At 37.0% G+C, this 15,319-nt stretch overlaps 1 protein-coding gene and 1 long non-coding RNA gene across 3 annotated transcripts in view; one reads left to right on the top strand and one right to left on the bottom strand.

Moving 5' to 3' along the window:
- Positions 1-140: 140 nt before the first annotated feature.
- On the bottom strand, positions 141-7,128 carry capsla (calcyphosine-like a). Of its 2 annotated transcripts, none has more exons than XM_079612870.1 (5): positions 7,045-7,128; positions 6,336-6,469; positions 5,286-5,463; positions 3,121-3,330; positions 141-654 (listed from the first exon to the last, which is right to left on the bottom strand). In XM_079612870.1, exons 2-5 carry the CDS (start codon positions 6,410-6,412, stop codon positions 553-555), a joined length of 567 nt encoding a protein of 188 aa, XP_079468996.1. In that variant the 5' UTR covers positions 6,413-6,469; positions 7,045-7,128; the 3' UTR covers positions 141-552. The 2 variants fall into 2 exon arrangements, with proteins under 2 accessions (XP_079468996.1, XP_079468995.1); XM_079612869.1 differs by having other exon boundaries at positions 429-654; positions 6,545-7,052.
- Positions 7,129-8,058: 930 nt separating this feature from the next.
- LOC306998645 overlaps positions 8,059-15,319 on the top strand; it is a 72,837-nt gene continuing 65,576 nt past the window's right edge. Inside the window, exons 1-2 of the long non-coding RNA XR_013797628.1 lie at positions 8,059-8,165; positions 10,236-10,402. This is a non-coding gene — a long non-coding RNA (uncharacterized lncRNA). The remainder of the gene's footprint in view (positions 8,166-10,235; positions 10,403-15,319) is intronic.

Raw genomic sequence — 15,319 nt, 5'->3', positions numbered from 1 at the left:
ATGGTAGTGTATTTAGTTTGGTTAAAATTGCCAATTGCTAGTAGTTGGTTGACAAAAATCTGTGTATTGAGTATCACTTTTGTTCTACTTGTTGATTAACAGCATCAATAATCAGACTTCTTTTTTTTTTTTTTTTCTAAAACGAGTTATGACATTGGTGTCATGTTGTGAATGTTCAGCAGATGGCGACACACACTCATAAACATCTACTGCACAGGAACGGCATCAGTCGTGTTAACAGCTGGTGCGATTTAACCGCTGATTGAAAGGTGTTTGTCAGAGAAATCAATAAGCTAACGTCTTACAAGCCCAGATTTTGATTGGCTGTCACGCTGTTTACGTTCGTGTCCTGGGTCAAAGGTCAACCAGAATCAGATGGATCTGTGAGAGGGACTTTGTCAAGCAATGTGTGAAACATTAAGGCAAGATGTAGCAGTCAAAAACCTTTAATTAGACATGATTTCTACACGTAAATAGTTTACAATCTGCACTATTTCTAATGACAAATCGAATGCGTTTGAATGGCGAGCGCGCGAACGTGAGCGATGTTGATTACAGCTTCCATGAGTTCTTCATCATGGTGATGAAATACTCGTCGCTGTCAATAGAAGCGCTGACCCCACTGTAGTAGTTCACGAACTCCTCCAGCGTCACCTATCACAGGAAGAAACAAAGGTGTGTTCATGCCATGTTGTAATTTAGGCTTTTATACACACATAAACTTGAATCAACTCGCACATCAGTTCAAGCATGTTCGCTTGACGTGCGAAAACCAATGAGGTTCATTCTCGTGTTACGCAGCACGTTTGAGCTTCTGCAAGAACCAATGAGGTTCATTCTCGTGTTACGCATCACGTTTGAGCTTCAGCAAGAACCAATGAGGTTCATTCTCGTGTTACGCATCACGTTTGAGCTTCAGCAAGAACCAATGAGGTTCATTCTCGTGTTACGCATCACGTTTGAGCTTCAGCAAGAACCAATGAGGTTCATTCTAGTGTTACGCATCACGTTTGAGCTTCAGCAAGAACCAATGAGGTTCATTCTCGTGTTACGCATCACGTTTGAGCTTCAGCAAGAACCAATGAGGTTCATTCTCGTGTTACGCATCACGTTTGAGCTTCAGCAAGAACCAATGAGGTTCATTCTCGTGTTACGCATCACGTTTGAGCTTCAGCAAGAACCAATGAGGTTCATTCTCGTGTTACGCATCACGTTTGAGCTTCAGCAAGAGCCAATGAGGTTCATTCTCGTGTTACGCAGCACGTTTGAGCTTCAGCAAGAGCCAATGAGGTTCATTCTCGTGTTACGCATCACGTTTGAGCTTCAGCAAGAGCCAATGAGGTCCATTCTCGTGTTACGCATCACGTTTGAGCTTCAGCAAGAACCAATGAGGTTCATTCTCATGTTACGCATCACGTTTGAGCTTCAGCAAGAGCCAATGAGGTTCATTCTCGTGTTACGCATCACGTTTGAGCTTCAGCAAGAGCCAATGAGGTTCATTCTCGTGTTACGCATCACGTTTGAGCTTCTGCAAGAGCCAATGAGGTTCATTCTCGTGTTACGCAGCACGTTTGAGCTTCAGCAAGAGCCAATGAGGTTCATTCTCGTGTTACGCATCACGTTTGAGCTTCAGCAAGAGCCAATGAGGTCCATTCTCGTGTTACGCATCACGTTTGAGCTTCAGCAAGAGCCAATGAGGTTCATTCTCGTGTTACGCATCACGTTTGAGCTTCTGCAAGAGCCAATGAGGTTCATTCTCGTGTTACGCAGCACGTTTGAGCTTCTGCAAGAGCCAATGAGGTTCATTCTCGTGTTACGCATCACGTTTGAGCTTCAGCAAGAGCCAATGAGGTTCATTCTCGTGTTACGCATCACGTTTGAGCTTCAGCAAGAGCCAATGAGGTTCATTCTCGTGTTACGCAGCACGTTTGAGCTTCTGCAAGAGCCAATGAGGTTCATTCTCGTGTTACGCAGCACGTTTGAGCTTCAGCAAGAGCCAATGAGGTTCATTCTCGTGTTACGCATCACATTTGAGCTTCAGCAAGAGCCAATGAGGTTCATTCTCGTGTTACGCATCACGTTTGAGCTTCAGCAAGAACCAATGAGGTTCATTCTCGTGTTACGCATCACGTTTGAGCTTCTGCAAGAGCCAATGAGGTTCGTTCTTGTGTTACGCAGCACGTTTGAGCTTCAGCAAGAGCCAATGAGGTTCGTTCTTGTGTTACGCATCACGTTTGAGCTTCAGCAAGAGCCAATGAGGTTCGTTCTTGTGTTACGCATCACGTTTGAGCTTCAGCAAGAGGTTTGCATGTCAAGCAGGTTTGGTTGAGCTTCTGTTTATGTTTACTGATCAATATTTATATGGGAATAAAAGCCTAAATTAAATATTTTCATAATATAAAGCGATCGGGTCTCTTAATAATTTGTATATAAAATATATATTTTTATTAATTTATAAAACGTGTAATTTTCAGTTGTGTATAAAGGTCTTAAATTAATTTGTCTTCAGTAACAGTTTTGTTTTTGTCATATATTAAATTTAGTAGCATAAGCAACGCTAATGAAAAAATCGAGTAGGTACAGCAAGTTAATTTAGTTGAATAAAATTAATTTAGTTAATAAAATCATGACTTAAGTTGATTATGAGACATAAAATGTCATAAAATTCTATATTTAAAAGTCATAGTTATGACAATTGTTTAATAATTATGAGATAAAAGTGACAAAGTCATGAGAATTATGAGAAAAAAGCAAATTCAGATTTAAAAAGTCACAGTCGAAAATATGACAAACAATTAAATTATGACATACTAAGTCATAATTATGAGATCAAAAGTCGAAGAGACTTTTTCTACGTATTTTTAATTTTAAGTGTTTAGAGGTCGTCAGCAGTTTTGTCTTTAGTAACGGTTTTGTTTTTGTATCTTTTTGCATAGATTAAATCTAATAGTGGAAATGATGCTCATGAAAAAAGCTTCAGCTTACACCTTTTCGGTTAATATGTAGCCTATAATTATTACGGTATTGTGTATGAGGACTGAAATTAACACTTGTGATGATAGTAATATCTAATCTCCAGACACGTATTAGACTGTAAATGCAGGAATAAATGTGAGGAACCTTCCCATCCTTGTCGTACGGAGAGTCGAAGCTGTCGAGGAACGAGCGGAAGACTTGTTCTTCTGTCCACTCTCCGCTCTTGTGTTTGGGGTGATGTTTGCTGTTGTAAACACCCTGCAGATCTTCTACAGTCACAACACCGTCTCCTGTCTTATCAAGCTTCTGGAAAGCCTGAGCGATCACCTGCCTCCGTGCACTCGACATGGGTGGCTGAAGCAAAGACACAGATTCAAGTGTTGGTATATTTCACTGTGGATTCTTTGGTAAATCAGTTGAAATTTCGGCGCAGGCTTTGCTAAAATAGTTTTACTGCAAGATATGGACCCGACAGTAAAGCCACAACATGTTCATTCTGATGCCTGATCTGTGATCAGTGATTTCTGATAATGATTCATCTACAGTCAGAGGTTCTTCGTCTCAAAATGATTTATTGCCGTTTATGAGTCAGTAAATCAAACTGACTCATAAACGGGTGATGATGTTCATTATTTCAAACAAACTGCAACTTGACACTGTGGTGTATTTTTAATAGATAGAGATAGTAAACTATCTTTTAAACTAACCATGATTCTAACATCTAAACTTTATTTCCTTTTTCAGGTCTAACACTCTGAAACACAATGTACTAAACGCTCTGTTCTTTCTAATTGTGTCTATGGAAAATTCTGAAGTGCTGACCATGACAATATCAAAAATATACTGTCTGTAGTATGTCATGATATATTGAGCAATCAACTGAACTCTTAAAACTTTCCACTTCTTTTTGATGATTCAAGATAATTTTGCTTATGCCAGTAACGGAGGAAAAAAAGGTGTGGGCTTGATTTTCCAATTGAACCAATCATATTGAAGGCGACATGTTAGTCACAATGGTTTTATTTGTTGTCTCCATTCTATAAAAACTTTTGTATCCATGTTTTCTGGTGGGATTCTCAATGAAACTTGTCTGAGATCAAAGCATTTGGAGGACATTTGCTGAGGTCTGTCTGTCATTATTGCTGCAGCAAGTTAGTTTTTGACCCTGCGCAGGGAGCTTGATTGACAGGTGATCTGACCAATCATACTTCGCCATCCGCCATTTTGTCCGACAAAGCAGTCAGGAGAGTTAGTAGATTAACATGGGAGGATTTGAGCTTGAGAAGCGGAGTGTACTGACGTCTTTCCGCGGTTAAAACTACATTCCTTCTGATGTTCATTCATGTTTATTTGATGCTATACATGAACTAGAAGGAAGAGATGATCGGTTCACGAGCAGCTTTAACTGAGGTGACACAGCGATCTGTCACATTTAAGAGCCACAAAACGGTATTTATTGTTTAAATTTCTTTTAAAAAAATGACCAAATTTGAAATGTGAGACTTTAATATGTTTAATATCAAAAGTAACCGAAAAGTAACCTGGTCTGTCAGTGTGTTGTCAGTGTCTCTCTGCTCCACGATGTATTTCTCACTGCGTGAGAACATGGTGTGTGTGTGAGAGCGGCGTAGCTTGTCGGACATAGCGACAGTAACTAAGGGGGGCGGGTCTTTGCGAACGTTCAATTAGTTAAAATAAGGGAACTCAGCTGAAGTCGACTGTAGACTCGCTGGAGTATTTAGGGGACGTCGATTGGAGACGAGACACAGATACGTAGTTAGGTTAAGGGAAAAATCTACCACAACGAAGAAACTTTTTGGGCAACAAGGATTCCTTCTCCTGTGGCGCGGCATAAGTATGATCCTGCATTATGAAGTACCGTGCAGTTCAGCCTTTCACATTCGCCGGGACAGTGACAAGCGCCTCTCACTGATCTCCTTTAGCTGGTGTCAGTCACGTGACGCTGGCTCTGAACGAAAACGTGTTGAGCTAGGCTATCACTTTTTGTCCCTCTCTGCTATTATAGTTTTTCAAAATGGCGGAACGACATGGAAGCCTCTATAGACTTACCCGTCCCATGTAAATAAAGAAATTCTTCGCTTACGAGGATAAGTCAGATCATTGGCAGAGGTAATTTTACACCAATGAGGACATATTTATGAATAAAGACATTGATTTTAGCTAATAAAATACTTAAACTACACAGTGTACCTTTAACTTCAGGTATAATCAATGACGCTGTCTACACCGCACAATGAATCTCTTTTTTACATTACTGCCACCTAGGAAATGTTTCTGTAGTTTCTTACCCGTAGTTTCTCCAGAAACTCCTCAAAGTTGAGGGTGCCGCTTCCATCCTTGTCCATCATGGCAAAGATCTGCTGTGCTTTGTCCTTCCCCACGGACACGCCGTAGTTCTCCAGCCCCTTCTGAAACTCCTGGAAGTCCAGAGATTTACTGCCATCATCGTCCATAATGCGGAACGTCCTGCAAACAATATTTATGTTCGTAGTTTAAATGTTGGACTTAGACATATTTTTATCCTCTACCTTTTTAAAAGCTGAATGAAATAGATTTAACACCTGACAAACATCATTGTATCATCTTATTAGGTGAATTTTATGAAGTACATGTCCATGTAATATGACTCGAAAATAATACAAAATTGATAATGTGACTTTGTAATAATTATGGAACTTTTTTGAAATTATGATATACCAAGTCATAATTATGCGATGAAAAGTTGAAAATGTGACTTTAAATTATAACTAAAAAGTAAAAATTATGAATTAAAACGTCATAATTGACATCGGATTTGAGATTATAACTTAAAAAGTAGAAATTAATCACAAAGAATAATGAGAATTACAAAAAAAAAAAAAAAAAACATCTGGGTGCATTATGGGAGAGCAGGGTTTAAGCCCATTTTTACTAGCAGTGTCTTTAAAATGAGCACATGACAGTAATGTGTCCAACTAAAATATGACATATATATCATATCTTATATCATATTTGAAATATGTCCATTCATATGTATGGTTTCATTCATTTTTAATTATTTTAGTGCATTACGTTAAACTAAATGAACACACACACACACACACACACACACACACACACAAGGTTTTCATTTTAGGTAACTAAATAACCCTGCGTTCCTATCACTGGTTCAGTCTTTCTGGAGTAACCTGAGGTTAATTATCTCAATATTAATAATTCATCAACAACAACTTTCCCATTACCAGACCTGAATCTTAACCACCTGCCCCACATCACCTCAATTTCTTCTCTCTATCTCTTTGAAATCATAGGATTTACAACATTTACCATTTGTAAAGAGATTTGAATATTTCCCTCACCTTCCGAGACCCTTGATTCCCGCTGAGCCCCTGTTGAGGCACTGCTGGCGGAGCTCGCTCACTGCATCTGTGGCCATTACTCTCTGTCCAGGTGTATCTGCAGTCTGTGCTCTCTCTTGCAGCTTCAGGTTGGTCTGTGAAATTACAATTATTATATAAAATAAGTAAAATTGGTATACAAATCACAGTTTGATATGAGTTTTTATTACATTGTACACTGAATGCATTTAAGATATTAACACCAAAGGCTTTTTGAAGTGAACTGAGGTCAGGTGGTCCTCAAGACGTCACGTGGGATTACAAGGAAGTGTTTTTTATGCAGGCCTAGCGATTTCTGTTGGCTTGGAAACATAAACTCAGAGAATGTAACCATGGCTAATGTAAACATGACCCGCCATAAAATAAGCTCTACTCACGACTATCAACAGATATTTAATCTTTCTCTCTAGACATTTTATGATGAGCAAAATCCTACTCCTAAAATAACTCCCCGCTAATCATCATATTTCCAATAGCCTATACATTGTAAGGAAATATTAGACGACTAAACAAGTTAAAACAAAAAAGAAGAAAATATGATGGTGTTAAATATTCATATTTGATTTGACCTCGTGCTTAAGTAATTTCTACATTTTGTTTTGTAGAAATAAAAAAATGGTTTAACATGAATATAAGTTAAATTCAAATAAATATAAAGGAAATATTATACCTGTGTCTAGCGAGGCGAGGGTCTCTGGAGGTGTATGCAGTCTCTCAGATGTCTCCCAGGTGCACTTCTGCGTTTTCTCCGCCCCTCAAACTCAACTCTCTTTTTGATTGGCTGCAACCCGTGTCAATCATCACCTGCGTCCATCACCTGCGTTACTATATATATATATATATATATATATATATATATATATATATATATATATATATATATATATATATATATATATATATTAGTTCATATTTTAAACCTATCAATAGCCGAGTTGTACCATGGTTACCATAGTTTCTGCCTAAATACCAGAGTTAGGCAACTTCAATATTATTTCCGCCGGTTTCTTATATTGTAAAACAATATCAATTCACATGGGATCACCTTCAAAGTGTAATAAATGTTCATAATATTTATTTTGTTTTTAAATGAAGAAACAGTAACTTATAACCGTTTTAGCGGAAACTACGGGTACCAAGATTAGTACAAGGCGGGAATACTCGATCACGTGACGCTGAATCGCCTGAACGAAATCTCCAAAATATCGTCTACTCTACTGGTTTAAATCAGACACTTGCTGATTAATTCATTCGTATTTACCACGGTAAATTACGACACTTAAGTACAGGTAAAGATAACTGTCTAAACAAACCCTATTTCATGTATGGACTAGTTTGTAGATTGAGGCAGTTTGTTGTTTTAGTCAGTGTATAGAGAAACCTCTCAAAACCAGTAAATGGGGAATCTCATTTAAACAAGTCCATTACCTTTCACCTACAAATCATTACTGTCACAAATTCTCAATGATAATTTTCATTTGGTTTTTGATTGTTATTTTGAAATATTAACAGGTTTCACTATAGTCATGATGACCCAATGTGTTCATATGGTAAACAGCTGGAAGTGTTGGTGCTTTCTATTCAGATGCCCTTATTTACAGGAGAAGCAGCTGAAATGTTATTAAATGTTTTCATCTGTTGTGGAAGTGAAAAGAAACAAGACTTGTTTACTGGTTTTTACCATAGATCAGCATTAGAGGTTCATTGGATTCATGTGCACCAGTGTTGATGTGGCCAGAACGACAGCCACAGAATGAAGTGACCCAATCTGACAAATCTCCCTACAATGGGGTAAGTGTTTACAGCCAATAGCAACAGTTGTATTTGTGGTTATGTTCAAATAGTGATTATCAAGCTGCTCTGTTGATGTTTTCTCTGCACCAGAGGCAGTATAACATTAAGTGACATGACATCTGATGCACAGAAGCCAATGGCACATGTCGCTATGCTTAATAACATATCCGTTGGCATGTGCCACTAACATTGTCGAGAAACACTGATGCTGCGTCTCAATTCACCTATTATACTACACCCTAAAAGTATGTACTCTTTTTGTTAAGAAAAAGTACATACTTTAGACTAGAGTGTGTACGAGTAGACAAGCTTTGGGACACACTATCACGTCATACAACTGCGTCTTTAACGGTTGCTCTCTGTCGCAGTAAACTGGCCTGTCAATCATCTTGTCACAGTTAAAATCCTCCACATTTAATTTCCGTATCGGAGAGAAATGCAGAATCACGTCAGTCACGGGTCTTTCATGCAGAGACTCCTCATATTAATGCATAATGATGCCTTTAAAAGTTAATGGCCAAACAGATCTTTATAAAAGTCCACATTGTTATTGCAGATGAAATATAACACGGATAACATTTTTTATCAGGTTAAACATTGATTAGTCAGTCAAACCTTTACAGGTCTCGCATATCCGCCATGTTTTGTAGTTTTTTAACACTTTTTATTCGTGTTTGTAGTTCCCCCTTTAAAGCGCAATGGGTTGTGGGCAATATTAGCCTTTATAGTGAAACTCCGAGGACTGTGTGTCACGTCTGTATTTGAGAGGCATGTGCCACTGAATGTTTTCTAATACCAGTGTGTATGTTGTTTATCACGCAAAGTCACAAACATTCGCCCATTCTAGGAAAGACACCAAATACATCTATCATGGGTCACTACGAATAACACATTAACAGTCGCATTTGTAAAAACTGGCTATTCGGCCCAACTTCCGGTTTCCGATCAGCCGGTGAAGGACACGCGTGTTCAATTATCTCGTTTTAATCTGACTCCATGAATTAAAAAGTTTCAACGTGAAATAAGGTTATGTTTACACTTAAAATAGTTACAACATGGATGTAATGTAATGATAATTTAAACCATTTGTACCCAGCATAAATGTAAAATGTTACCAGAGAGAGAGAAAGAGAGCGAGAAAGAGAAAGCGAGAGCAAAGGCAGAGCCTCTGTCTCAAGACCAGCTCAGCATCCCAAACAAAGAGACAGAAGAACAGTTACAATTTTGTTTTGTCATTTCCCCCGACCATGTGACTAACACCCAGGTGTGAGATATTCAAACTAACCAATCAGACCATCACAATTTCCCCCATTGTCCAAAACCTTTGGCCTACAGGCCTAAATCACTATCAACACAGGTGTGCTGAAAATGTCTGTTCCTTTGAAATAATCTTGGATTATTTCCAACCTTACACATTCAAAATGTTCTACTTGTCTTAAAAAGAAAAAAAAAAGGTTATAAAAAATGTCAATAATTATCAATGCCGAACGATATGAAACATTAATATATCGTGATAATTTTTTTTTTGCTATATTGCACAGTCCTAGTCGCATCTGTTACTGAAAACCTTTATTTTTGCATGATGCTGCACAGATTCACACCGGTAGGTATCAGTAACACTGACCAGCTCAAGGTCTGTGACTTTAGTCCTTCCAACATTTCAATTCCTGTACGTCTGTTCCCACCATTGTTCTGTTTAACTCAAGCTCGGTCAAATTGCATGGAGAGTGTGTGAACAGTTTTTCAAGTTCTCCCATGAATTCTCAGTTGGATTTAGTTTTGGTGCTGTATTACAAAAACATCTTAATCTGTTTAGTAAGGCAATTTCTGTTAGGATCTTATTGAACTTTTCAGATCTTAACTTAAGACCTAATGCCCAATACACTTTGTACAACTAATGGTTCCTGATCAAATTAAATATGTACAGGTCTACGTATTTACAGGCCTTTTTTTACCATCTTTACCAAGAGTAGCGTTAGCCTACCTCTCCGTTAGTTTGGTGCTACAGTATTTACATGAATCGTTCAGCACAACATTGCTAACATTTGTTATCTCGGTTATTTACAGATACGTTAAAGCTACAGTATGTAAGATTTTGAGCCACAAGAGGGCGCTGTTTCCAACAATAACAAAGGCGAAGCTTGATGACTCTATGAAGGTGAGTGGAACGATGGGAGATGTCGTTTTCAACATCCAGAGACGTATGGAATTAATGAATCATGATCACGGATGAGGTAATTTATTAGTTTTTGTATTACCTGTACGTCTGAACGCGAAATTTTATGTCATGATAATGAATTAACTACAAGGAACGCGAAATGTTATGCTATATTATCCTGTTACAGCTATTTGATGTTTATTGTTAATGAAGTGTTGTTTTACGTGTTCAAACCAATCGTAGTAAAATTAAATTTGAACGGACATTTGCAAGTAATGGCTTAATATTTTTTAACAACAGATATCCGATTGTATTTAATTGCACTGCCATAATCTCGGTCACACCTTGTACAGAATATAAAATAATGACGTAAATCATAATAGATATAGGCTATCGCATCACGATAGAGTCGTGGGCAAGTGTGCCATCATATAACGTGGGAGACCCGAGTTTGTGTCCCACCTAGAGCAACTTTTTTTTTTACTAACGCATTTGTCCACGTGATATTGCGGAAACCAAGGATAGTGCGGATATTGCGTCACTGACAGGCGTTATTTTTTTCCGGGACGGACAATTATTTAAAATTGGAATTTCTCTGAAATAAAAAATCTTTGGAGACTTTTGGGATATTGTAAGTACATAACTGCAGGAAATATATCACACTGTCCAAGTGATTTTTGGATCTTTTATTACAAAATTGTTACATATTGTTTGTATCTTTAATGAATCTAAGTGACATGATGTACAACGCAGCTAGAAGCTAACATTACAGATTTCTAATGTTAGGCTAACGTTACGTTAGAGATGTTAAAGATAACGTTCAAATACGTTGTTGACTTTCCTTAGAACAGATGTAGACATCCTTGTTTAATTTATCCACGTTTAGTTGGTGTTGTGGTCTACCGCATAACTTAATCCAGAGCAGACACTTATCTCGGTTGAGATGTGGCTTGGGAAAGGGTAACAAATACACACAGTCGCCCAGCCTCTCGGGATACCTAGTTGCATGTACCCCATGCACACCATTTGATCATTTTAAACTTAAAATGACAAGAAAAAACATATAAACACGAATGAAAACAGACTAACTGCAATGCATTTCAATGGACGTGGAAGCAGAGAATGTCCGAGTGTATTGGGTTAGCTATGCGCACTGTGATTGACTCTTAGCCATAGGTCAATTCCACTTCCAACCTGTAGGGCGACCGCAGAGGAAAAGTTCTTTAGTGTTGCTTTAATGGTGTAAGTTCTGGACTGACTCACCAGAAAGCTTGAACTTTCAGATTGAAGTGTTATTAGACTAGACTACACAAGAGTGACTACTCGGTTTAACTATTTATGTGACCTCAAAACCCAATTGGCTACACCAGTGATGATATAGGCGTTTTATATATTAAAGGTGGTGAATGCTTATTAAATGAGTTATATTGGATTTTACGTTCTGTTTATTTTCGGGCACTTTGCAGAATCTGTTTTCGCTTTGACGTTAATGAGTCATCTACTTATTTCTGTTATTGGTTTAATTTTTATCGTTTTTTGTTTTGTTTTTATCGTCCTTACATCACCCCAATAGCTTAAACATCAAAGCTTCGTAAACAAGATCTCTCTCCCACCAGAATTGAATTCTTCTGTTTGTGCCCTGAAGTTGCGGCATTGTAAATATTCTGTCTACACATGTTGTATGAGCATAAACAGGAAAGTGAATTTAGAAATTCAAGACAAATAAGCAACTTTGTTGTTGTAAGCTGGGTATGTTTATTCAGCCGACTTTAGAAATTCCATTTGGCACAAGTGTACAATAATAAATAAGTTTCTGTCTCCCTCCTGAAATATCTAAATATAAATGTAAAGCATTTTGCAATAAATACGGTTTATCCACAATACAGATGCACTGCATCGACATTTCTGCTGTTGGTGTGAAAAATCCAACACTCCCAAATGCTGATCATGATTAGTTGACATGGGACACACACACACACATACACACACATTCCTGTAATACTGCCGCAGTACTTTCAACTCATTTTTACACACAAATACAAACACTGAAGTACTCAACTCCAATATAAATGGACAGAAGTAGAGTCACTGAACCCCTTGTCCTATTTGCATTATCTTTTTTTTTTTTCAGAGGAGGACAAAAACTTTGGATCTATTTCCGTACATGCTGGGTGACATTACATAGTTAAATTTTTTTTTTGTGTGTGTGTGTGTGCATATTTTCGAAATAAGAATTTTATTTGCATAGACAACACTGATACTGCCTGGTCGAAGCAAGCGATCACGTTCTGTATCCAATTAGCAAGCTTAGACACAGTTTAATCAGTTTAATTCCATTGGCAAGGTGCCATAAATTTCCAAAAAAACTAATTAATGACACATTTTCTTGTTTACCGTTGATATTTCCACAGGGTAGGATGTATTTATTGTTTAAAATGTATTAATTCATTCCGCAATGTTTTGACCGTGTGTGTCAAGATTCTAGAAATGCATTATTATTCAGAAGATTTGTTTTAATTTGCAATTCAAATACATTAATGACAAAAAATATAAAAAATTCCACCTGAATTGATCAATGTAAAATGACTGCATGCTCCATTAGCTGTTACCTTGTTTTTACAGTAATTCCATTAGCTTTAAAGGAAAGACGTGTTTAGGGCTTGACGGATCCCGGCGTGACTCCAATCTCATTTGTAGTTTTGTCCTTAATTACTTCAGAGTTATTCAATTAGACCAGTCTTTTTCGGTGAGAAAGAACAACACGGATAAAGAAGTCGTCTGAAGAAGAAAAAAATACCAAGAAACGTTTTGGGAATTGTGCCTCATTTGACTCAGACCAAATTCAACAATATCAGATTGTTCAGCGCGCTTTGTATATAAACCAGATTTGTAAGGTTCATAGCTTTCAGGTTGAAGAAGCTTGGAATACGGTGTAATATATACAGGGATTTAATTGGTATGTAGCTTTACGAAGACTGGCTGCACTTTTACAATATGTTTCTTGAAAGGACAAGGCTAAACTTAACGCTTAATCCTGTATGTCTGAACAGCTTAGGACTGTCAACTCCACCATCAGTCTTTTCAGCAGTTCATCTTCACACATGCAATTATCAGTTCACTGTGTTTATGACAGATTTCATGCTCCGTGATTAGTCCAGTACCTAGAATAACATAGAGAACGTGTTTCTAATGAAAGGGTGAAACATGTATACTCTTAAAAAAAAATAAAGGTTCAAAGGGTTTTGTCATAAAATAACTTGGGTAGCTCTTTAGAAAAAACATTTATGGGTGAATCTCATGAAAAATTTGTCCAGGTCACATTTCACCCAAAAATCAAAGGTAAATATGAATTTTTAAAAAGAAAATGATTCTTATATTTAGGTTTTATTTATTTTTTTGCAGAACAATTATGCACATTTCGCCAGCAAATTCTCATTACCGTAAAAGTACTGATTATTACTGACTGATTTTCATAAGTCTTGTTACTGCAATATAGTTACTGCAATATAATATATTTTTTTATTTAAATCTGCATAAATTAAAGGTGGTACAAATCATGCACAATGCATAAATAGTTTAAATAATAATTCTGTTTAGTTTTTTTTGCCCTATGTAATGCGAATGAGTGCAATGAAAAAAACAATTTTCATTGCACTCTATTATTCATTGCACTCAAAAACTATTTATTTGCTTTAAAAAGACGTCACTTCATGTAAAAAATATATATTTATATATATTTTTATGTCTTTCATTTGATTGAGTTTCAATGACCCAGACATGTTCTTGACTGGTTTTGTGAAATTTAACATTACGTACTGGTGCTTTATAAGCCAGAAAACAATACGTTGATCTGAAGAATTTCATTTAATCTCCGAAGAACCATTTAGCTATTGAAGAACCCTGTCCAGTTCTTAAAGGGACAGTTCACCAAAAAATTTAAATTCTGTCATTAATTATTCACCCTCATGTCATTCCAAACCCGTAAGACTTTCGTTCATCTTCAGAACACAAATGAAGATATTTTTGATGAAATATGAGTTTTCTGTCCCTCCATTGACGGCTACGCAACTACCACTTTGACACTTTAAAAAGTTCATAAAGAGATCGCAAAACTAATCCGTATGAATTGAGCGGATTAGTCCAAATTTTCTGAAGAGACTTGATCGCTTTATATGATGAACAGATTGAATTTAGGCTATTGAATTTATTCACATTTAAACATTGATATATAATAAACATATAAACTGTATATATATAAACATAAACAGAAGCTCAAACGTGATGCGTAACACGAGAATGAACCTCATTGGTTCTCGCACGTCAAGTGAACATGCTTGAGCTTCTGTTTACTACAACTGATGTGTGAGTTAATGAATGTTTATATCTGAATAAAATCTTAAATTATCAGAATATTTGGACTAAACCACTCAATTCATACGGCTTAGTTTTACGATCTCTTTATGCACTTTGAAGAATCTATGAAGCTTCAAAGTGGTAGTTGCGTAGCTGTCAATGGAGGGACAGAAATCTCTCCGATTTCATAAAAAATATCTTCATTTGTGTTCTGAAGATGAACTAAAGTCTTACGGGTTTGGAACGACATGAGGGTGAGTAATTAATTTAAATTTTAGTTTTGTGTGAACTATCCCTTTAAGAGGACAGATATTTGTTTAAAGGGATACGCCACTGTTTTTTTCATATTAAACTATGTTATTCCCTTAACTAAGACGAGTTGATCCATACCACTCTCGTCTCAGTGCGTGCACTTAATCGCTCTGGCGCGCCGCGACACTTTGATAGCGCTTAGCTTAGCCCAGTTCATTCATTAAGGACCAAACAGAGATGAAGTTAGAAGCGACCAACCACCTCCACGTTTTCCCTATTTAAATACAGCTACACGAGTAGTTACATGACCAAGTATGGTGACACAAAATTAAACGTGGCGCTTTTCTTAGCGGGTTAAAATGGATAACTATAATGTATGGCGGAATAG

The sequence above is a fragment of the Phoxinus phoxinus genome, assembly GCF_949152265.1.
Source record: "Phoxinus phoxinus genome assembly, chromosome: 5".
NCBI classification, from domain to species: Eukaryota; Metazoa; Chordata; class Actinopteri; order Cypriniformes; family Leuciscidae; genus Phoxinus; species Phoxinus phoxinus.
Note: the sequence above shows the minus strand (reverse complement) of the source record. Positions and strands in the feature narration are given on the sequence as shown.

Excerpts from the sequence above, each read along its gene's own strand:
- capsla (XM_079612869.1), bottom strand. Across the intron at positions 3,331-5,285 it reads AGTTTCTGGAGAAACTACGG|CCACCCATGTCGAGTGCACG; the intron begins GTAAGAAACTAC and ends TCTTTGCTTCAG. Across the intron at positions 655-3,120 it reads CGTACGACAAGGATGGGAAG|GTGACGCTGGAGGAGTTCGT; the intron begins GTTCCTCACATT and ends TTCCTGTGATAG.